General features: G+C 31.7%; 1 protein-coding gene across 1 annotated transcript in view; it reads right to left on the bottom strand.

Moving 5' to 3' along the window:
- Positions 1–521: 521 nt before the first annotated feature.
- LOC127720310 (orexin receptor type 2-like) overlaps positions 522–25926 on the bottom strand; it is a 58239-nt gene continuing 32834 nt past the window's right edge. Inside the window, exon 3 of the mRNA XM_052226880.1 lies at positions 522–2283. Coding sequence (XP_052082840.1) covers positions 1077–2258 — 1182 coding nt within the window. The 5' untranslated portion in view covers positions 2259–2283 and the 3' untranslated portion in view covers positions 522–1076. The remainder of the gene's footprint in view (positions 2284–25926) is intronic.

Raw genomic sequence — 25926 nt, 5'->3', positions numbered from 1 at the left:
TTTGTGTAAAAGTTATCGGACGAAATCGACAGACTGGAAGTGATGGCAAAAACACTAGCAAATGAATTTTAGTCTTAAACGGTCATTTTGATCTTAACATCATTTGAAAAGTCTGCACATAGACTCTTAATTGACTGCAAGTGCATTGTCCAGTAGTGAATTAATTGCAGCAGCTAAGTCTTTAAATTGACTGAAAGACTGAAAATGACTTAACGATTTATTGTTCAGACTTTTTAGAGCTTTTTTTTTATCAAATTGACCGTTTCAGGTCAACCTTGGTTTACTAGAAGTGTAAATAGAGTGGTCAAACAAATGAAATACAATATAGACTACAAGATCGAAGAAAAGGTATCGCTTATCACCTCACATAAACGGAATATATATGGTACGAATAAACGCTCTTTAAAATACATACCATTATATATTATTTTAAAATTGAAACCTCTTATTGCCGTTTCAGAATCTAAAGCATTCTGGGTAATATTTTCACAGGCATACACCAAAACGTTGTACCTAACAACGTCATAAACAATGAAAATGCGACCAATGTTATTTTCATGTTGGTGTACGAACAATGCAATTATCCATAGTCCTTAAGATTCTGAAACAGTGAATTGTTTTCAAATTATTTATCTCCACATCAATGAAATGTATATATTTATTGTCATTGGAGTATTAAATACTGTTTATCTATTGTGAACAACACTACAATAATTAATATTTGACTTTGGTGTTTCACTTCTTAGTTAAACATTTTCCAAACACCCTTTTCTAGTCTGTTCGAAACGTTGGATTCATTAATCTGTTGTGAACAACACAACAATAATTAATATTTGACTTTGGCGTTTCACTTCTTAGTTAAACATTTTCCAAACACCTTTTTCAAGTCTGTTCGTAACATTGGATTCATGAATCTGTTGTAAACAAAACTACAATAATAATATTTGGCTTTAGTGTTTCCCTTCTTAGTTAAACATTTTCCAAACACCTTTTTCAAGTTTGTTCTAAACGTTGGATTCATGAATCTGTTGTAAACAACACTACGTATACAATAATTAATATTTGGCTTTGGTGTTTCACTTCTTAGTTAAACATTTTCCAAACACCTTTTTTAGGTCTGTTCGAAATGTTGGATTCATGAAAGCGTAAATAAATGGATTGACAACGTTGTATACGAAATACGAATAAAAGACAAATTTGATATACTGAACAACCATAAGAGCCATTAGCCAGGGAGGAAGATAAGCTATGACAAACACAACAGCCACTACGAATAGCATCACAGCCGTTTTTATATTTGCTAATGCATTATGGTCCCTTTTCTCTCGCACTGACTTCCGCTGTTGTCTCATCTGTTCATCCTGGTGGTCCGGAGGTAGTAAGGTCGTACTGACTCCATTCTCGTTCACTTCAACTTTTGTAGGATGCAGGTGATCATGACTGTCCTTGGTGTTATCAATTTGTGACGCTTCTGTCTGAACCATTGTGGTTGAAAACTGTTTGGCATTCTTCTGTTTTTGGCGTTTTGCCCGTCTGGATGTGACATATTTATAAATCATTATATAAAGTGTAAACACTAAAAGTAAAGATATCAAAAAGAAGGAAGAATATACTTTTTGATAATATAAAGTAAATTCTACACTAAATAATCTACTTGTAGGTTTGCAAGTTCCTGTGTAAACGGTTTCGCATCCAGCAAAGCTGATGTTTTTCTGATATGGAATTTCGAGTTCCAAATCTAAAAGTTCTTCTGGTAGGGCATACACAGAATGCATCAGTGCTGTTATCAAACCAAGTATTCCAGCAAAGACTAACTGTATTAGCAATACAATTTTAGCTCTTGGAACTGTCAATAGATGAAGGAATGGATGACATATACAAAGATAACGATCAACAGCTATAGCCACCATGATAAAAGCCGAGAGGGGCACATTCGAGGTAACGAGAAAATAAAAGATTTTACATGGTATGTCAAAAAGCACTTTTTCTTCCAAAAAGGTAAACACCACAGTATATGGCATTATCAACAATGACGTAATAAAATCAGTTAAAGCTAAACCCATTATAAACACGTTAGATGTCAATTTATCACGTTTTTTCGAGTACACATAAATTACTAATCCATTTCCAAACGTTCCCATGACACTGAATACTGACAGCATACACATCACGCCAATGTTTTCAAAATCAGAACCCGTTTGTGGTATGATTTCAGCTGTACAATTGCTTTGGTTTTCCATGGTGACGTTTTTATTCATGGTTACTTGTCAGTAAAATTTGAATCTGAAAAAACAAAATGCATCAGATCATTAATGAAGACCTATAATGCGATATGTTTTCTTTTTAAATACAGCATTTCTAAACTCCAAAACGACTTTCATCGTCAAATTGATATATAGTCTTTTGCAGTCACTAAATATCTTACTCGGTATAACTTATGAAATTTAAACTTCCTCTTTAAATCTGCAATCCTCAACTCCTTCAATTGCTTTGTTTTTTATTGGGTGTCCGAAAAAAATGTTTCCCGAAAGACTCTCAGACTCATGGTTATTTAAGACAGGCACGTAACAACCACATATTTTAGGACAGATATTGACCTCACATTTTATTTGTAACAAATGATTATATTCCAATTTTGGTAAATTTCCCGAAAGTCTCTCAAAACAATTATAATTGGGAAAAGCACCTAGTAGCTATGTTTTTTAGGAAACATTAAGACTTTATGAAATAAACACAATAAATGATATCCAGCCGAATTTCCAATGGTCATTTCTATATTTTCTGATTCATCTTTGTAACATAAAACGATTTGTTCAGTGATTTCCGTGACTTTATAATTAAATTTTTTTTGATGCGAGGTCAAAAAACGGTAAAGTGTATAACGTATTAAAATATCTATACAACACTTGTTATTTTTGATTTTCAACAATATAATTGGACATATTCCCCGTGACGTTTTAGGTAACGCTGTACCCAAATCATGTATATGAAAATAGGAGATGTTGCATGATTGTTATTGAGAGAATTGACCCCTAGCATTAAAATGACGTGGGTGAAATTAACTAGGATACATGTTTGCTAAATCAATAAATAGAGTTTGTGCTATAAGGAGATTTCGTAATAGCATCCTGTTACAATCATTATTTTTAAGGATGTTCGCTCATCTTGTTTTTGAATTTTTGCAAGATATATGGAATCCTCTGATTTTATCCATGTAGTGCCATTTGAAAATGTTGCCTGCTAACCCCTACTTTTCTTTTCATAATTTTATAACATATATTTTTAAAAGCCATATTTGAAAATCCTATAAAATCTTTGTTATTTTTTCATAGGTTTTGAAAGAAAAAAGGTGCCAATGTAAAATTAATGAAAAGTCTAGAGAGAATCATTTCCCACCAAATTTTCAATTGCTTATATCTCGAAAACAAGCGCACGGACCCTTCATTTTTTCTGCTATTTTAGTTCCTTTATTTATATACTATCAATTTATAGCAGTCGTATGAAAAGCTTGTTATTTTGAAACCACAAAGGAGCGAACATCCTTAAGTCAAAATATCAGCCTACCAAAACTTTTTAAGTTTTTACTCTTGACATCGTTTGATTTAAATCACATTTGCTAAGGGGACCGTTTATATCTATTTGTATATAATTTAACCTTAGTAATATACATGGTTACAATGTTCTTTTATTTAATGCACAGGTGACTTTTGATCGATATCTTACAAAGAGTAACGCTCAATCCGTTGCATTTGGTCGTCTTGATCCTGTAGTGAAGTTTGCACTTTTCTCCATCATGTAGGCCTCGATGTTAATTTGTGATGTAAGTTAGAACAACATTAAAAGCAATCTTGAGTTTTTATTTTATTGTCTTAGTAGAAATGTTTTGTTATAAATCATTTCACAACATCTTTTATATTCAAATACCTCAATGTACCGACCTATCATGTAAATTCGTCTCTTCAGTATTTCTTATTTATTTTATTAATAAACCCTAATTGATCCCCTGTGATTATACATTCAGTGTATCTGAGTTTTTATAACTTGGTATTATTAGTTACATAGTGTGCTAGTGACCTAATACGGTATATATGGGGTCAGTAAATTCCATATGGGGTGAGAGCGAAGCTCGAATCCCCATATGGAATTTACTGACCCCATATATACCGTATTACGTCACTAGCAGACTATGTAACGAATTTATCTTTCCGACTATCTTAACATGTGAAATTTAGTCTAGTGACCTATCAAAATGAGCAAGTCTTCAATACCGTTATAGCATTAAGAAACTACTTCCATTGATCCTACAAAAACAGATGCCAACAATAACAACTTGTTAGGTTTAAATGTGTTTTATGAATTTATTTCAATCTTCATCATCAATTTCTTCGTCTGTTGAAACCTTTAAGATTTTTTCTCAGTACCGTTTTGTTTTTATAAAGTGACGTAACACCACTACTAACCGTGTATGAAATAAGCCCCGCCTCCCTACTAGCCTAATATGGAATATACACGGTCTCCACGCGGACGCTTTTAACCAATCATATTCCTAGAAATGTATAGGAGGTAAGATAAATGTCATTGTTCTCTATAATATTTTGAAAGAGATTAATCACTTTAAAAAACTACCCAGCCAAAACTAATATTAGCACTAAAAGCATTTTACAGATCGTTATCATAAAACATTGTCACAGTTGGTCGCATATATAATTCCCCTGTCCTATAGGTCTCTTAACGACTGCGACTTGTTGAATTTGTCTTATTAATACCGGCTTTAACCACTTATCTAAAACATCTGCTGTCATATGCAGAGTTCAACATTCTTATTCTCTTAGAACATTCGATATTGCTTTAAATATTAATGTGAATGTGGGTTTGAATTGTTTAAAAATAGGGTTGTTTTCTGTCTGCATTTATACGTCTGTTTTGATATAATCTGATGATAATGCAGATCCTTGGTTAACACTTCACTTACAAAAGTCTGACATTTCTTTGTCATTTTCTTATATGAAGAATTTTCGAAATTCTCGGGTTATTTCATAGTGATGCATACCTTGGAGGCGGAAATTTCATCGGTTGACGTACTTATTAACCGAATGCTAATGTGAATGAAGTTTTATCAGAAGTTCTTTCAGCGAAACGTGGACACAGATCTGTATTCTAGACAGTTTGTGTGTGTGGGCAAATAAACTTCTCTTTTTCGTTTGTTTTGTTTCATTCACGTCATTGCCTTTTAAATTTAGGTTTCATGAATAATTTGTAGGATAATTCATAGCTTTTATTTTTTTCCTAATCCTATCTTATGAAAGCGTCTTTTTACCTCAAATCACAAGGAAAAGGAGCACTGTTGTTTTAGGTCATTGAGTCAAAGGTCAACTTCACAACAGTAAAATAATAAACTTAATTGTTTCCAAGTAAAACCTTCTCGAAGAAACTCCGCCTACATTCTTATGAAACTTACAATATGCTGGATGACACCAACCATAACAAAACATTGTCGCTATTACATATTGAGGATGACACATTTTACCACGTACAGTTGTGTTACTTGATATTAGCTTATGGGATAATATATAAATAAAACATAAGTGAGGGGATTACAGAAGAAAAGTCAAGGTTGACAATGTTTTTTTAAGGGGTGACAATCTTCTCTATCATCCTCTCAGCTATGTGTTATATAATGTATTATACTGAATATTTTGTTATTTTGAAAACGAAAGAACTAAACTATGACGTCATCTGCATAGCAAACATCCGTATTTGATAATGCGCACAAATGAGCAAGCGTCTCCGTATTAACCAATTAAAATCTGGTATTTTAACATTAAGTATAATAAATTTAAATATATTTTATACATGCAGGCTTTATGAAATATTGTTTTCTTTGCCAAGTTGTCACTAAGTCAGAATAATTTTGTTTTTTGCTATCTGCATTTTTGGTATAACAAATATTTATTATATGGGTTATTTTTAAAAAAATGTCGAATTTTCAGTACACCTATGCTATTATTTTTTTTATTATTAATCGAAAATGCAGTTAAGTGTTTAAATGAAAGTATGTAGGATTTATGATTTGGAACATCAATAATAAAGATTTAGATCCATTTTGATAAGATTAAAATATATATTTAAGTCCGATTTTTGCGTAAATTGTGTGCGTATAGTGTCAGGGTTACACATTTCAAATGATTTTTTTCCTATTTTCTGATTGCCTTGATATCGGCAAAAGGGACTATTTTAGAATGTTAATGAAAACTCTAACGAAAAATTACAGCTTCTTTATTATTCTATGTAACATGTTTTCTGCAAACAGACTTTAATCGGCGTACATGAAATGCATATATATTCTGTTACCGGTACTAGATCAACCGTTAAAGTGTTTCTCCCAATGAATATTGAACTATTCAGTGATGATTTCAAAAGCACAAAGCATCCTGAAATTTTAACACATCACGTGTCTTGCATAACAGTGTAGGGAAAAGAAAGTTCAAGATATTTAGTGATAAAAATAGTGGGTACTCTTTTATGCTGTCTATTCTGTTACCAATAAATTCATTATTTACAACAATATTATACTTGTTAAAAGTGTAATTACGTGTTGGAAACTAAAATCACAGCAGAAAAAAAAACATTATCACTGCATTTTAGGGAGTAGTTATTTCACAACAGCGCTTATAAATGAAGACATTTGTCTATACTGCTATATGTCTATCCTGTTACTATGGTTGCTATAGTTACAGTAACAGGATAGACAATATTTGACTGAAAGGTCTTTAAAAAGTATATAATTACATAGGATTTTACACATAATGAAATGTTTAGTTGTTTGAACTCTTGAAAACCATCTTATTGCCCATGAAAAACACGCTTAAAATTTTATCGAAACTTTTAGAAAATAGCCCAAAATTTCTATGGAAAATGGTAATTGGAGAGACAATATATTGCACCACCTATCAACAAATGATTCAATATATTCTTTTATGACATTATCAAATTGGCATCTTTTTTATATGATGTTCCATAAGTATTGTTTGTTTTGATTTGTATATGAAGAGTGTAACTTTTATTAAATTTTGCAATTTCAGAATTCGACATTTTGTTTTAAATGTCCCATATGCATTTGAACTTTTAACGTTATGGAGATGATGGATGAAATAGCTCTAGAAAAGAAATTGAATATCGTTTTGTTTCTATGATAATATATTGTACAAATCAATACAATTATTTAAAAAGAATTACATATATGATCATTATATGTACGTTGATGAACTATATGAACCTCATATACAAAATGTATAAAATAGTCCAAGAAAACAATTTATATATCGTGTTATTTCTATAAATATATTTTATAAATCAATGTATTGAATGAACATATATACAGGTTGTGTTGAGAAACCCTCTAAGAACCAGGATGTACTTTGTATTGTAGTTTAAAATAATTCAATTAAGAAGGAACAGATAATCCCCAACATATAAACAAGGAAGGGGAATGGTGGCTGTTCATGTACTGTCATATTAGTCCCCTAGGGTATCATCAGCTCAGTAGTCAGTGCTTCAATACCGATATGATTAATAACTTGCTTTTCTTATATAAATTCTCTTTTAATGTACAGTAATATTAGTCCCTAGGTTATCAAGAGCTCAGAAGACAGTGCTTCAGTACCGACATGATTAATAACTTGCTTTACTTATATACATTCCCTGTTTGTGTACTGTTATACTAGTCGTCGAGGGTATCATAAGTTCAGTAGTCAGTGCTTCAGTACCGTCATGATTGATAACTTACTTTTCTGAGTTTTACGTTGATACATTTGTAAGATATTAGGGACCTAAGGTTCCAACTCTCTCCGGCGAAATTTGTTTATGATGAATTTGGCTATCATACTTTGTGGGGTCCCTTTTGTTGTGTTTCACTCGTCCCGTTGGTTGATAACGTTTGATTTTTTCAGTTTGTATGGACTTCACCTTTGTTTTTTAATATACCTTGGAGTTATGTTTTTTATGCCTCACCTAAGCGTTATGTTTTTCGGTCTATGCGTCCGTTTGTTCGTCCGTCCGTCCGTTCGTTCGTCCGTTCGTCCGTATGACCCGCTTTAGGTTTACGTTTTTGGTAAAGGTAGTTTCTGAGTAGGTTGAAGTCCAATCAACTTGAAACTTAGTACACATGTTACCTATGATATGATCTTTCTAATTTTACCCAATTTCACGGCCCACTGAACATAGAAAATGATAGTGCGGGTGGGACATTCGTCTACTATGGACACATTCTTGTTTTGTTATACTTTTTCGGTCATATAAAATGTCACGTATTCAAGTATTTATATATTTAAATTCTTGGTTTTGAGTGTTTCGTGTTCCTGATAAAGGAAAGCTTTGGACGCACTTCATTTATTTACGTGTTGTTTTTATATATTGTCAACGGGTTACAGCAAAATGCCTTGAGTATGTAGCTAAAGGTCATATCTTTGGTTAGCTTGCTTCCTAGCTGAGCCGTGAAGTCATTATTGAGTTAGGTCGTCTACCCTCCTTTAATAGTAGACTAGTCCGACAGATAACAAATCTATCCGTCTGTAGGACTACACTACTCCGAACGGAGGGTAGTATACCTTACCTAATAATGATTTCACGGTTCAGCTAGCAAGCAAGCTAACCAAAGAAATTACCTTTACCTACACACTCAAGGCATTTTGCTGTAAATATTTCACAAGGAAGCCCTATGTATAACAGTTTTCACTGCATGCCATAAACGAAGGAAAAAATAATTCCAAGCATATGAGACACTCAGATGGAATGGTGTTTACTGTTGTATTGTTAGTCACCGAGGGTATTATCAGCTCACAGTGATTAAGTACTGTCATGATTGATAACATCCATTTATTAAATTATCTGATGATAAATTAAGAAAGTATTTTCTCCTGCTAAGTTGATTTTAAAAGATGAATTTGGCTACTAGTATACTTTTAATGTAAAAAGAAGATGTGGTATGAGTGCCAATGAGACAACTCTCCACAATAGACCAAATGACACAGAAATTAAAAACTATAGGTCACCTTACGTCCTTCATCAATGAGCAAAGCCCATTCCGCATAGTCAGCTATAAAAGGCCCCGAAATGACAAATGTAAAACAATTCAAACGAGAAAACTAATGGCCTAATTTATGTACAGTATAATGAACGAAAAACAAATATGTAACACAGCACCAAACGACAACCACTGAATTACAGGTTTCTGACTTGGGACAGGCACATGCAGAATGTTTGTTGGCGCCAAATACTCCCCCTAACCTGGGACAATGGTACAACGGAACAACACAATAACAAATTATACACACAAATAATAGGTCTCTTAATGTATTTGATTAGTTATACTCATGTACAATATAGTCTTTCAAATGATTGACTTTGAGCGTTATTTTCATTACTTTGTCAACAACTTAAATTTGCACGAAGCTTTACACTTTGCATAGTGTGAAGTATAGGTTCCATGCATGATATTAGCAGATATATAAAAATAGGTGATCATGAGCAACACGACGGGTGCCACATGTGGAGCAGGATCTGCGTTCCCTTCTGGAGCACCCGAGATCGCCCCCAGTTTTTAATGGGATTCTTGTTGCTCAGTCTTTGGTTTTCTATGTTGTGTTTTGTGTACTGTTTGTCTGTTTCTTTTTCAGTCATGGCGTTGTCAGTTTGATTTCGACTTATGAGTTTGAATGTCCCTTTGGTATCCTTCGCCTCTTTATTTTTTTGTATCTTAAAATTTGATGGTAGAAAAACCAGTATTTTAATTCGTATCCACTGTTAAAAACTTGAAAAACATAATATAATGTGCATTTCATAAATATTTGTTTATTTACACAATAATATACAATCTAAAGATATGAACCGTTGAAACGGGGTTTTGAATTACAACCAGTTAACTCATTTTATCTTTTATCGTCTAAAGAGCGTTTAGCAAACAATTAAGCTTACTTTTAAAATATTCTAACGTAATTTCAGTTTAGGAAGCGTCGTTTTGATCTATGTATATTATATAATTGATCACTGACTGAAAACAAATGAGTCCTAATATAGACATGTGCCGTGCAATATAAAGTAAATTTCATTTTCTTTTATATCATTCATTTGGTTTTTCCGTTTGCCATCGTCACAACTATAAGTTTTATCCGTTCAGATCAGATAGTTTCCGCTCACGCTATGTTTACAGAACGGAATAGGAAACAGTTTCCTATTTCTAAGACATATTTTATATCTATGCTTACTATCTCGCCCAGAAATCTCTTTAATCGGCGTCATAACATTAACACGTTTAGTCTCTGTGCACCAAAGTGTTTTTAATGTAAAAATGTAATGAACTTTCTTGATACCCTCGCTGATATGTAAGAAAATTGGACACCACATGCTAAGTTAAGGATGCTATTACTGTATCACTAATTGAAACTCTCAGACACTGTTTTAAGAATATGCAACGATTCATTATATATGAGGGTCTGAGGGGGGGGTGGTGTCCTTTCTTATCCGTATTCTTTAATTATTTAGGTCATTTTTCTCTAATCTTAATATTTTTAGCCCATTATTCTCTATTCTGTATATTTTAGTGCCCCATTTTTCTCTATTCTTACTTTTTTTTACTCTCTTTTTCTCTGTTTTTTATTATTTTTATTATTTTTTTTGTTGATTTTTCTTACATTTGGCCCATTATTCTCAATTCTGTAAACTCCATTTAGACCCTTATATATTCACTCCAACAATTCTGTCTCCCTTGTGAAAATTGAGAAGAAAACTGTCATTTTCATTAATTGTCAAAGTGTCTTTGTTACACAGTAAAGTAGATATATTGCAGCAAAACTTATATGATATCTTCGGCACATAAACACATTTATCCTGCAATCAGCTAACTAATGTACAAATAACAGGTACACAAATAAATTTTTGCTTTATTTGTACTTGTACAAATAAAGTCTCCTGTTGAGCAAGCGGTAATGTGGATATTTCTTTTTGCGTACCAGTTCATTTTGGGGTCCTCTTCGCGGTCCGCGTTTAAACTATGTCGATTTCTTTGAAAAATTAGAGACAATGATTTAAAAATATAACAACTAAAGTTTCAAGTGTTGGGTGTAAATTTCAGGATAAAAACAATATTTGTACATTGTCGGAAAAAATACAATGCACATATATTGTATATTACTACATAACTCGGCTAAGCATAATATAGTTGTGCCAAGAAGACACAAAACGAAGCAGAAAACACATCCTATTTCATGGAAGAAATTTGACAAAACTATATCAATTCAAAATTATCTCCAAGCGTGTTATACAATGTATCATGTTTTTCTATAATTCGTAGACGATCTATATTTTTTCCAAGCCGGTTGATTATATGTTTTATAATCAAGTTGTGGTTTAACTTAGTTTGAACCGTCAGTTCTTCGTTGGTAAAAATTCAATAAAGACGTCAAATGTTCTTGCTTTTCGCTGAATTTCCTTTTGAAACGACACAAAAAGAGGCTACATTGCCAAATGGAGTCACAAAAAATAAAAACACATCATTTTGCAGATCATTGAAAAAAGGACAAAAAAAATAGAGAATAGATTCCATCACCGAATCTCGTGCAATACGATAATAGTAAAATTTTAAATATTTGAAATGCTTTGCAAGCCTCGCGTTTTAAATTTGAAAACTTGACTGTAGAGTTTGAGAAATATCTTACCGTATCACACTCGATGCAGTGGTAGAATCTATATTCATTACAAAAACAAGTATGCTACAAAAAAGGTTAAAACCAATACATTTGATTCTGAAACCTGTGGATAGTTTCATCGGATTCAATATCGTCATTCCACACGAACGTGGCTGCAAATTTATACATTCCACGTTTTACCATGGATTTCACTGCCAGATGGGAGAGGTCAAGGTAACCATATGTTTATACCTCTGTCAACCCTTTGAGCTGAGACATAAATGTATATAGTTATATACTACAATCATAACCAAAACATTGAACAGTAAAATAAAAATTAAAAAAAAAAACATTTAAGAGAATCAAAACAAATATGAATTTAAACATTATAGAAAAACGACCGAAATCAACTTTGACTATGGTTTGTCAATCTTGTCTTTAGTATGATTTTATATGAAACTACCATTTGATTCATGTTTATATCGATAGAATCTGCCACAGAAAGTTAGCTTAATTTTCAACATTTTCTAGATAATATCTAATCAAAAACTCTTGCAGTTTCAGAAATTAACATTAAAGTACTTTTTTCTGATAGTACATATATCACAGTTTAATATCGACCGCTTTACTTCAAATCATTGTTTAATACGGCAACGGTATGTACAGTGCAGCAAATCAAATTGTGAAATGTACATTTTAGAACAAAATATTATTTCAATGGAAATATAGACCTGGTATCTTTGGTAGTTTTTTCAATTATTTGCAGTTGAATAGTATTTATCAAAGTACTTGATAGTGGATCCCACTCAGAAAAGGAGTCTTTTCAAATGTTTTCGATAATGTTGAAAAACAATATAGAATATGGTGGCAAAAAATGCAATGCATTAAAAGCGAAAATAGATTTTACTGTTGGATACAAAATGTGCGTCATTGTAGTATTTACGTCATATTACTTTTGTATGGTCTGTGTCGATAAGCCTTCACAAATTCAATTTAATTTAAGTCACTGCTTTTCCCTTCAATAGCTAGCTCTATTTACAATATATCGTTAATGGTGATACAATTGAATCATTTCAATGTTGCAATTGACTGAATTGTTGGAAGATATGTGGACAAAATTCTTAAAATGATTATAGTGTCTGTAAGGAATTACAGTGGTTCACATAAGACAGACGATAAAAGAACTAAATTGAAGCAAATTGATAAAGGAAAACGACAGTATTTGCTTTTAAAATGAACTGACGGTATATTTTTTTTAATTCGATCAAAAGCTGTTACAATATATTCATAAACTACATTGAGCAGATTTTTCAATATGCTTAGCACGAAGGTCTTTATTTTAAAAAAGTAAACAAACAAAAATGTATACAGATTGTAAATGTGCTACTGAAACACTAGTACGAAGAACCAAAAAGATACAGATAGACAATGAAAATATACGGTATGGGTTTTTCTCATTGTTGAAGGCCGTGTGGTTGCCTATTATTGCTTACATCCACTTTATTTGAACTTAAGTGGATATTTGTCTCATTGGCAATCATACCTCTTGTCCTTATTTTTATATTGGTATGCTAGAAAAAGCACAATTAAATGTTTTAACATAAAAACTAAGTATATAAGGGGTATGCATCCATGAAAATGCAACTTATCAGAGCAGACAAATAAAAAACACACCAATAAATCAAATTCAGACAGCTTGATTTAAGAAACATGCGTGTAGATGGGAAACGCTATCACAACTAATTTTAGGAAAATAATTGAAAAAGTATATAAATTCTAACGAGTAGCACGTGGCAAAAGCTCATTCGACCGGAATGTAATAGAAATTAGCATATCAAAAGAACGAAATGAAGTGCTTTAAAATTGAAACTGCTTAATTTGTAGCTGGCTCTTATGAGAGGCCAGGGGATATACAGATAAGAGGAATATTTTGTTCAAATGAATATATATGGTACAATGTATAACTATATAGATAGATGATAATTATATATAATGGGAGTTTTTTTTCTCATTTGCATTTCCCCCGACAATTGAGACTGTAATAATGAGGGGTCCCCTTAGTTGTTTCCCTTGACAACTTATAGTTTTTGGTGGGGTTCGTGTTGCTTAGTCTTTAGTTTTCTATGTTGTGTCATCTGTACTATTATTTGTCTGTTTGTCTTTTTATTTTTGGCCATGGCGTTGTCAGTTTGTTTTCGATCTATGAGTTTGACTGTCCCTCTGGTATCGTTCGTCCCTCTTTTATAGGGTGTATGTAACAAGCGTTAATTATTAAAAGTATGCTGAAGATTTAAAAAAAAAAACAAAAAAAAAAGTATATAGATTTTCAGAAAAACACAAATTAAACAAGGTAACCACTTAAAGAAAACATGAGAATAAATTCAGTATTTTCAAATTATTTTTTTTATTGAATAAATGCTACCGATTTCAATTCTCACGACGACACATGGTGTATTTTGATTTAAAATGAAGTTTTAATGTTAAAAATATTTGGCTGTTAATATCTCTTCTTGTTAAATGTTTTTCTTGAAATGTTCTGTTCAGGTTTTAAGAGACATCTTAGGTACACACATATTATTTGAAAAGGGAATGGCATTTCATTTTGGTTTAAATAAATAATACTATTACGATGGATTTAATGTTGTTTTTTTTTGTTTTAAAAACTTCACATATTTAGTGTAAATGATAGGAAAAAAATAAAATAACAAAAAAACCGAACTCCAAGGAAAATTCAAAACGGAGAGTCTCTTCTAAAATGGCAAAATCAAAAGCTCAAACACATCAAACGAATGGAAAACAACTGTCATATTCCTGACTTAGTACAGGCATTTCCTTATGTAGAAAATGCTGGTTTAAATGAGTTATATCTCACATGTTTAAATGTTTATAAAACTTTAAATTTTCGAAATACTTAAGATTTTTGACCTCCGTAATAAATCACCTTCGCTGTATTTGGCAATACCTTTCGGAATTCAAGGTCCTCAACGCTCTTCAACTTCGTACTTATTTGGCCGTTTTTGAGTTGAGCGTCATTGATGAGTCTTTTGTAGACGAAACACGCGTCCGGCGTAAAAAAATCAATCCTGGAGCGTATCTATAGTGACTTTATGTACATTGTGTACATTGTACAAGACATAGTGTAACTGCCGAAACGTTTTGATCAAAGATTTCCAATGATTTAAGTTTTTTTTTTCTGAAGAATATGACGGCGCGGATGCCACTAATGAGAGGCTGTTAATCCTTTCCGAGCACCTCGGTTCTATTCTGAATGGTCTGAGCGTTGTGTTTTTGTAAACTGGTGTTTTTCTTTTCGTCTTATTTCTCTTTATCATTATGGTGTCTGTCTTTCATTGTCTTTTTTAATGTTCATTTGGTTTTTTCTGAGTATCTTTAAGGATGTTCGCTTATCTGTTTCAAAATAATATGCTTTTTAAAAGACTGTTATAATTTGATAGTATATAGATAACGGAACTTAAAAAGTAGAAAATGATGACAGGTTTTTGAGATATAATCAATTGAAAATTTGGAGGGAAATGATCCTTTCTAGATTTTTCATACATTTAACATTTCTCAGTGCCGGTTCCGTTAATAATGGACGATCAGTCTTTAAAAAAACAGTCGCCCATTGCTTCAGTATTGATATGTTATAAATGATGCAATTTGTAAATATATTTTCAGTCATTGTCAAAACTAAGATACAGTTATCCATAGACGATTTTGAATGTTCTATGTAGGCGCTTTGCTTTTTATGAACCCAAACTTTTTATATTTTGGTCTTTTCGAACTGTTGGTTGATAGCGCAAATAAAGCTTCCGGTTATTCCAGAGAGAGATGGACACTAAACAAGGAAAATTGTTCATTTCTTGTTGTTCTTGGTATGGTTTTATGTTATGCTTTTTTTGTATTGTTTGTTTTGTGTTGTTGTTGATGTGTTGTTCGTTTGGTTTTTGTTGCTGTTAATTTGTTTGGACTTGTTTTTTTTTTAATTTTTTTTATATTTTTTTTTTTGTGCTGTCTGGATATTATCTAAATTTATTATTCTGCTATGAATTATTTTTTGTCAAAAGGCATTGGTAAATTAAGTTTTTGCTAAAATAATGACAAATTATAGCGCTAAAATGGTTTATACTGTAGCGATAAAAACGTCCGATTTATTTTGCTAGTGTCATATCTTTGTACTAAAATGTCCTCATCCGGTACAAAGCCAGTAGAATTCACATAAAATTCTAATTACGAAGTCCAATTTCAAGACTTTTTGATTTGATTAAAGAATTAAAATAAAAGATCTTAGCCAATATAAGGAAATTTGAAGGATTAATTTTTATCCAATACTAATGAAATGAAATGAATTTTTCAAAATTTACTTTGAATTGATAGAATATTGAGTAACAGGCGGAAAGTTATTTTTCAATTATTCTAAGCATTAAATCTCATTTTGTGTTTAATTTGTCGGTAAAGTGAGTTTTTTTTAAAGTAATGAGTTTTCGGAATAGGAAAAACAAGAACTACAATATAATACCATTATCATCTTCAGCTCTTTTCAATGAATGCAAATACGATCGAATGCAAAGACAATTTAAAAGACCAAACAATAGTGAAGATTTATATAGTTGATCTAAAGTTTAAGTTCTAAATCAATATATTTGATCAAAATGTGCCTTCAACTAGTCCATTATCTTCGTAATTATATTCTTTGTCTGTGGTATTCATCTTTAAGCTGTATTGAAAAGTTCCGAGTAAACAGATACTGTTGAAATAGAGAAATGAACTGAGTTTCACAGAGGTCGTCATTTGGATTTAGTGTTTGTACAAGTTGATATCTTGTGGTTTTTTTTCAATTAAAGAGTTTTTGAATTGATTTTCTTGAAAATACACTTACTGAAGATAAAAAAAACCAGAGATGTGCATTAAAGAAACGATATTACCACACAACTGAAATGTGTGTAATATCCTAAAATGATGTTATTTCATGGGCTTCAATTTGATTTCTTTTTCAAAATTGAAAATTAACTCGTTCCTTTGTATATATTTTTTTTTAAATCTTTACCATTGCAATATGTACACCATGTACACGTTGCAGGTGATATTAATATTTTTAGAATTGCATTATTGTTTTTATACAAAAGACTATATTGAACACTAACATTGATTAAATGGATAATATGTGTAAAGCTTCTAAGAATTTTATGTAGAATATATAAAAGGGAGGCAAAAGATACCAAAGAGACATTCAAATTCATAAGTCGAAAATAATCTGACAATACCATGGAAAATGAAGGGCTGCGCCATGAGCGCATGATGTGCCCGTCACCTTTTTAAGCTCGTCCTTATGCTTTAAATAAATGTATATCATCATCTAGAAATACTGTGATCACTGCTCAAGTAGACCCCCCCAAAAAACAAAAAACAAAATTTTTAAAAAAAATTAAAAAAATAAAAAAATAAAATGAAATGAAACAACAACATGCACACACAGTGGTACCCATTGACACAAAACATGAATAATTTGGTAATATTGAGGCTACCACAAGTTTAACTAAGTTTATGGCCCCCATGTTTGAACGAATGGAATTCTATAACTGTCCAAAATGTGAAAAATGGATATTTATCGACAATTTTGCCGCGAATAAAGTTCCAGAAATCTGCTATGTCATACATAAGATATTTATGAAAAAGCAAAAAGGAGTTTATTTCAATAGGTATAGACAAGCCACCAAAGTTTCATGAAAACTGCTCAAAGAGTTTCTGAGTTATTGTCCGTAAACTGGAACATCCCTTCTTTTGGTGAATTAAGTCCGAATACTCCAAAATATGGCATCAGACATTTTTAAAAATCGAAAGGGAACTTATGTCAATATATGAATAAATATTGCACCGAGTTATAGTCAGAAAACTGAAAAATCACCCATCTTTTATGAATAAAATCCCATAATTCGGAAAAGTAAAATCTATTTTTTTTTAAATTCGAAAGGGAGGTTACGTCAATAGATATAAACAATTCACCAATGTTTCTTTAAAATTGATAAAAGCATTTTTGAGTTATTGTCCGAAGTGTTGACGACGGACGGACAGATAGACGGACAACGGTATACCATAATACGTCCCGCAAACGGGCGAATAAAAACGAAAAAAGAACAAAAGACAAACATTATACGAAACACAACATAGAAAACTATGAAACTGAATAATGAGCAACACGTACGAACCCTACAAAAAACTGGGTGTAAAGAATGTAGAACTTTGTATGTTGTAAACTCAGTGTGTATGTGTGTTAATAATCATTTCCGTTATTTCGTTTTTTCTACGAGAAAATGATTTATGTTCTTTACTTTTGGGAATTATTAAATTGATGAAATACAGTAGTTGCTTTTCAGTGAGTTAAATGATTTTCGTATGATAACGTAATATAAATTCAAATATTTGAAAGGTATTAAATATCAGTTTAATATACAATAAATCTAGACATTTTAATTAATTTCAATAAAAGTACATGAAATGTAGTTCAATATTAATTAGAAAGATAAGTTTACATCACCATTTTCATTAGTTTGCTTTAGTTTTCATTGGTGAATATGTTGAATATAAAAATAAGAAGATATGGTATAATTGCCAAAGAGACAACTCTCCACCAGAGACCAAATGACATAGAAGTTTACAACTATAGGTCACCGTACGTTTAATGTTTAGATCAATGGCGATCCCAATTTAACATCAATTTTTAAGAAAATTTGCAACAAAGTTATTTTCCGTCATTAATGTTAAAAAGGTCTGCAGCCCATTTCCCAATATACTTGATTTACACATACGGACATAATTATGAGTACGAGTCTGCATCCTATACATGTACACGAAGACCCGCTGTCCGTCATGAATGTTAAAATGGTCACTTCACTTGATTTACCCATACGGTCAAAATTATGAGTACGAGTCTGCATCCTATACATGTATATGAAGACCCGCTGTCAAAGTATTAAGGAATAGAATAATTTCATATGCAAATGTCTTATATTTATATGTTTACAATGTTATATAAATTGCTCATTGTTGGAGGCTGTACGGTGACCTATATTTGTTAATTTCTATGTCATTTGGTCTGTTGTAGAGAGTTGTATCATTGACAATCATACCACATCTTCTTACTTTTATATGTATGTATTTTCGCTCCTGTTACACAGTTACTGCGGCTGAGCTGTATTTTGAAATAAACACATAAAAGATAGCAGGCTTCCAATTTGATATACAAGACCGGCGTTTTGTCTACGTATGACTAATCAATGGCGGTCCAACCAAAACAGTTTGAAGGCCAAATCAATGTTTTTTCGAAATGTAATAATAGGATATCAGTTGTACTTGATAGTACTAATACACCTAATCGCTATTTATTCCATTCCGGATAAGTTCTAAAATTACGCAACTTTTTAATCTAGTTGAAGCTATCTGGGGCTCAAAGTCTGTTTAAACATTGCACCATGCATGATACTTTTTAATGAGACCTGTTTAAAACATCGTAAATACTTCAAACAATTTTTTTTTTTTTACTTTAATTTGAGTTTCGAAAAAGTGGATCATAATCTATCAAAGTTTCCTACACTGAACTGCAGTCAAGTTTAGCGTTTGGTAATTCATTGATAACATTCTGTCCTATCACAAACAAACAACTTGTAACGTCTGGTTTCATTGGCCGAAAGATTTAAATACAACAACAATCTTAGTGTGCACGTGAAATGACACAGGTGACCGACAATGTAATGCTGAGTCGTTGCCTGATTTTCAAATAGTGGGGTCGAAACATTATTGTTTGTAGAACAAAAGATTGAAATGTATCATCGGCGAGGATTTTTCTTTTGTAATGATGTGTAGAACTAAAAAATGAAGAAAAAAAAAATACTTGGATGCACATTTGTCTTTTGATTTCATACTTAAAGGAACCTACCCGAAGAATAGTCTTAGAGCTTTGCATAACATAACGATACTGGTAGTAAACCTAGAAAATATTTCGTTTTTCCAAAAACTAAGAACAAGTTTATCGAGAAAGATACAATATTAATAGAATTGAAGTACAATAAAATTAAAGGTAAACAAATGTACAATACAAAAATAGAGATGTGGTATGATAGCACATGATACTTGGTCTGCTATGAAAATGTTTACAATATTTATAAATGTGTGTCGGTTTTTCAATTGAGAACAGCAAAAAATAATTATAATAAATTCATCAATTATTATATATATATCGGCGGAGTTACATTTCCTTTCACAGCGTCAAAGTTTTGTCATATCCATTTTTCTCTAAACAAAGTATGGTTACCTACTCAGAATTTACTGACAATTTCGGGATTTATTTTCAAAAGGAAGTAAACTGATTAAAATAAAAACACTATCCGAAGTTGAATCCCTAAAACCCTATTCTCCCTGGCTTAAAAAGTTACTAGATTATGCCATATGATGTAAATGTAAATTGTCATCTATAACTAGTCATTGAAATTCCTTTTTTTTTCTGTTTCTATGTAGTTTCATTTTTACAAAAAAGGTTAAGTCTAAGTGAGCCAGCCTAGTTTTAGGGTCGATGAGGTGGCTTTGATAAACTGGCGATGGAACACGAAGAGTTATAATTATTCAAAACTATTTGAGATGAGACAGTTGGGTTCAATATTTCGTCGTGAAAAGCGTTAAGTCTTTGTATATAAGAAATTCAAAAAAACTTAAAATAAAACTTTATTAAAACTGTCACAAAATTATAGTATCAATACATCTTACATGCGATGATACACTTTATTTAAGGTAGTATTACCATGAGATAATCATGTACACAATTCTGTACGTAATCAGTCAATTCAACTTTGGATCATTAAAAGTACACGTGTTCTAATTTCGCAGGTGTGCTTGGGCGGCGGTAATTGAAAGTTTATGTGAGGTCGAAGTTTTGAATTGACCAATGAGAACGGTCGTTCCTTGGCGAGTTGATCTAATTAAGTTTGTTTGACTGATTACATCGCACGGCCTTTCGCTAAGCTTGGCCGCAGTTAAGTGTTTTGATCGCTTTCTAAATTTTTCCCTCCAGCTCGTTACTGATGACCTTTGATTTTAACCTGTTGACCCAAACAGGAAGTTGTCTAAATGACTGTTTTTCCCGGATTGGACTAAATAGCGATAATGTGTATTGTTCCATAGAAAAACCGGAATCAGAACAATTGAACAAATAAGCAATAAGCACATCGAAGTCATGATATTGAGATTAATTATCACAAATCTTGTAATTTTTCAAAACGTTTTCGGCGAAATAATATTCTGCGTAACATTTCTGTTGTCATTTATGATTGAGTGTTGATGAGGTCACATGTCAAAAAGTAAGTTGCCAACTACAAATTGATCAATCATTGACTGAAACGACTTCAGTGCTCCATTTTAATACATCATACTAGTTAAGAATCACATCTTCATAAAGATCTAAAGTAAAGCTTGGATTTTGTCAAAATGTCACTCCGAATTAGTGAACTCATTCATGTTGAAACCCATTTGCACGAATGTTAGTTTCTTTTATTTGGATTTTCTACGTTTCCTATTTTGTTAGCATTACGTAATATTTTCCTGTCAAAAACATTTCTTTTCTCTTCAATGAAGTCATATTTGAATAGATATTTACCATGATTCCCATAATAAAGTGTGTGTGTCTGTATTCTTTTTTATTGGCGAATAAATCAAATTTAAGTAATTTTGAATTTATGTTGCTTTTTGATTGATATTTTTTTTCTTACAAATATTTATATAATTGCATGCTTCATGAACAAACATCACCTAAAACTACTGATATATGACATATAATGTCTTGATTTTCGCTAGGCAAAAAAATGGTTTTTAAATTGATTGATAAATGTATGAATTATGCAGACTTTATCAGTATTTATATTTATTATTCCCTTTATCTGACGTTAGTGTTTTAAGTTCAATGAAGAGTAGGTTAGATTCTAGTATTAAACCTTCCAGAGACTTTTCCATGGAATATGGCTTATGATAGTTTTCTTCGATAACCGTCATAGATAAGAAGATGTGGTATGAGTGCCAATGAGACAACTCTCCATCCAAGTCACAATGTATAAAAAGTAAACAATTATAGGTCAAAGTACGGCCTTCTTCACGGAGCCTTGGCTCACACCGAACAGCAAGCTATAAAGGACCCCAAAAATAACTAGTGTAAAACAATTCAAACAGGAAAACCAACGGTCTAATCTATATAAAAAACGAGAAACGAGAACACTTATGAACCACACCAACAAACAACAACCACTGAACATTAGGCTCTTGGCTTATGACAGGACTAAGGACATGTGCATACAAATGCAGCGTTTAAACGTTTTAACAGGCGCCAACATTCACCCTAACCTGAGATAGTAGTGTAACATTACAACATAGAACGACACACTATAAAATATCAATTGAAATGGCTTAACTCAGACATGCGCGATACTCCTGACCGCATGCAATGGCAGTAAAAACAACAAAACAAACAAGTAATACAAAAAAAATTAAAAAAAACAACACTTGAGCAATTATATCGAATTTAAGATCAGTATGAAAACAAAGAGTCGCGTGTTTTAATTTGCTTATCTGGGGATTGACCAGGACCAAAATGAGGTAGGGTTAGGTACAGGGTTGAGGTTAAGAACAGACTCAGGGAATGTAAATAATAGGGCGGAGACAGGAAACGCTTTTGGCTATAATACTGCAATTTGGATAAAATATTAGGAGATAAACATTATGTAAACCAAAATAAATTTAAGACAAGAAAGTTTCTTGAAATGCTGACAATATTGATAAGCGAATCTGTCTCATTGAGCATCCGACGCTGCTAATTTTATTTGGACCTGTGCAATGCACTATGGAAACCACACGTATCATAAAAATTCTTGTGCCTCTCTTTTAACTTAAGCTGCTAATTTCATATGGACCTGTTCAATGCACAGTTGAGACCACACGTATCATAATGTTCCTCGTGCCTTCTTTTTAATCGAAGCTTCTAATTCCATATGGACCTCTGCAATTAATGCACTGTTGATAACACATGTATGATATTGCTTCTCGTTGTACCTTCATTTGAAACGAAGCTAGTAATGGCTTTTGCAATGCACTGTTGAAATCACACGTATCATATTGTTTCGCTTATTTGACATGATTTATAACAAACATATTAAAAAATTTTCCCATTGATAAATTATTAAGAAAGTGAGATTCCAATTCCGACGTGCAAATTTTATCTTTGATTTTTTTTGGCTGTTTCTTTAACGTTTACTTTTAGTCATATAGTCCCTTGGGTATTTAAAAATACATTATCAGCGCTTAAATAATTACATTACATGTATGTTTCATTATAATACGTTATTTTGATAGGCTAACAGCCATCTCGCGTCATTCTGAAATTAACCTTCATTTCAAAATGAAATGTAACATTCATGATGACACGAGCTTCCACAATAAAGTGCACAGGTAAAAGAAAAACTTGATAGAAATCGTGTTTTCATGATCCTAGAAAAAAAATGTAATTATAAGTATTAAATGCTTCTTTTAGTAATTTTATAGGGTTGTAAAAGCGGTGACCGTGCGCACATTTTTAGAAGTGCTTCCGCGCTTCATACAAAATGTACTTCGGTCAACGCTTTTACACCCCAATAAATTTACAAAAAGAAGCATTCAATTCTTAAATAAATTCATAGGTCACGTTCCTGGTGAAGGTAAATCCAGAAAAGCGCTTCGGACGCACCAAATTTTAAAAGTTATTTTTTTATTTCCTAGCACTCAGTAGATACCGCTGCTGGTAGACTGCATGTCCCCAAGGGTATCATAAGTCCAGAAGTTGGTACTTTGCTACTGTCATGATTTATAACATAGCAACCGTTCTTAAATTTTCCGTTGATACATTAGTGATCCTTAAGAAACTGAGGTTCCAAATAACCCAGGCAAAGTTGACCTTCGATGTTTTAGACTATATAATGTCTATATATATATATATATATATATAATGTCTTTTAAGGCCCGTTTTGGTCATGTAAAGGCAATCATGAAAATACGCTTCGGATGCACCAAATTAAAGTCGGTAATATGAAAATAGTCTATTGGATATTGAACTTATCCTTTAGCTTTCTCTTATAAAAAAATAACACTTTCATTTCCTTCATTTTTCTGTCTTGTGATATATTTGAAAATAATTTGAGAATAAACTCAGAGCAAACTTAGGTTACGGAAATAAAGATGAAAATTGTGTTTACGGAAAAGAAGAAAAATGTGTTTATGAAAAAAAAGCAGAACATTGTGTTTACGGAAAAACGAAAAAAAAAAATGTATTTACGGAAAAATAAAAGAAAATTGTGTTTACGGGAGAAAAAAAACTCTAATTACCTTACCTGCAAACACAAATATGTTTATTGCTAATATTATAATTGAATATCCCTGTCGTTTCCTTCATTAGTATAACTTGTTAATAACAATAAAAACAAACGAAAATTAAGTATTGATAAGTCATTTAGTTCACACAACGTTACGATTTGTCAACATTCAACATAATATGAATTAAGATAAATGAAATGCTTGTTGAATAAATAAACTGAAACAGTAATTTACTGATGTTAAAAACTCGTAAATCCATTATTATAAATCATGTCAGTACCGAAGCATTGACAACTGATCTGACGAAACCCTTGGGGACTAACAGTGCACCAGCAGCCGTGTCGTATATTGTTCTAATTAATTTCATTTACTAACTACTTTCATTAAGGATATTAAGCATATGACCAAAAAAAAAACATGTACTAGTATTGAATGAAGGAGATGTTTGGTAAATATCGGTGAGACCTGGACAGACATTTAAGGATAAACTTTCATGGCATCACTGAAAAACCACTTGACACTTTGGATTCATAACTGAGTCCCCAAAGCTAGAAACATGAAATAGCAGATTTATGAAAAATGAATTTATAAGTCATTGAAATTCAAATGATATAACACGGTAAGTAAACGTTTACAAATTTTACATCTATATATCAAACTGTAATACTTGTCACTGCATACCTCAAAATCAGGAGGGTCCTGGACTGTTTAATGATTTTTTTTATTTATTTTTTGGGGGGATGGGGGGTTAAACTATATTGTTCAGTATTTATATTTCAACACCCAATTAGTCTTTATTTTTTATTTTTCATTTTAGTATCCCATTAGTCTGTACTCTCCTTTTTTGCACACTTTTTAAAAAAAATTTATTTATTGCCATTATTCTGTATTCGTTGTTGCAAATTTCAATGTTCACGACCAGTGTTTCTATAGTAACTATCATTATATAACGAGACATTTGAAGTCTGCTTGCTAAATTGAATGAATAAAACGCTTGAGAGAGCACAAAAACAATAAAGATCAAACGATTACCACAATGAGTAAGTTTAAATCTTTATTTTACTAATTCTACCAAAACAATATTATCATTATTTTTTTTTTATATAATTTTCACTATTAATGATCAATCTTTAAATAATCATTAACATTTTATTTCTTTTCGTTAATTGTATTATCTTAATTTTATCATTAGCATTATTATCGTTTACATTTTGAACTATTAAACTTTGCTCAATCTTTTTATTTTTGTTTTGTCATTTATGGCCCTTTTAGCATGCCGTATTTTTCCCAAGCAACTAATCTATTACAATGAACTTCTATGAAAATAAATTGTGAAGATGGTGTTTTAATTGAACATGACAGCTGCAAATTCGTTGGTTACATTATAAGTATAGAAAATCAGATTTAACATACCTTGACGTGAATGAAAACACCATTCTGAATTAAACATCACAGAAAATTGTTTTTATATTAATCAACCGCTTCCATTGAACGTCATTGACAAAATATCCCTTCTAACGACAGAATTACTGCGATGTTAAAAACATATCGAGCGACTCTTAAGACTGATAATTTGAACAATTGAGATTTCTCGCTGTGTTATATTTGTCATCCTTTTAATGAAACTTCAATTTACAGAAAACTGGCTCCCGGGAAGCAATCGATATCTCTTTATCATACAGTATACCATATATTCTGCTAATTCACTTTCTTCAGATTTTTCCAACACGAAAACTATCAAATGTACTCCCAGAAGCTACAAAACTAGCAAGAACGCTTATTTACAGCACGTTTGAAAATACCATTAAATATTAATTACGTTTTCCTACACGAAAAATATCTAATGTTCCTCCAGAAGCGACAAAAC

Source organism: Mytilus californianus, unplaced genomic scaffold, assembly GCF_021869535.1.
Source record: "Mytilus californianus isolate M0D057914Y unplaced genomic scaffold, xbMytCali1.0.p SCAF_11, whole genome shotgun sequence".
NCBI lineage: Eukaryota > Metazoa > Mollusca > Bivalvia > Mytilida > Mytilidae > Mytilus > Mytilus californianus.
This window is presented reverse-complemented; position numbering and strand designations above follow the sequence as displayed.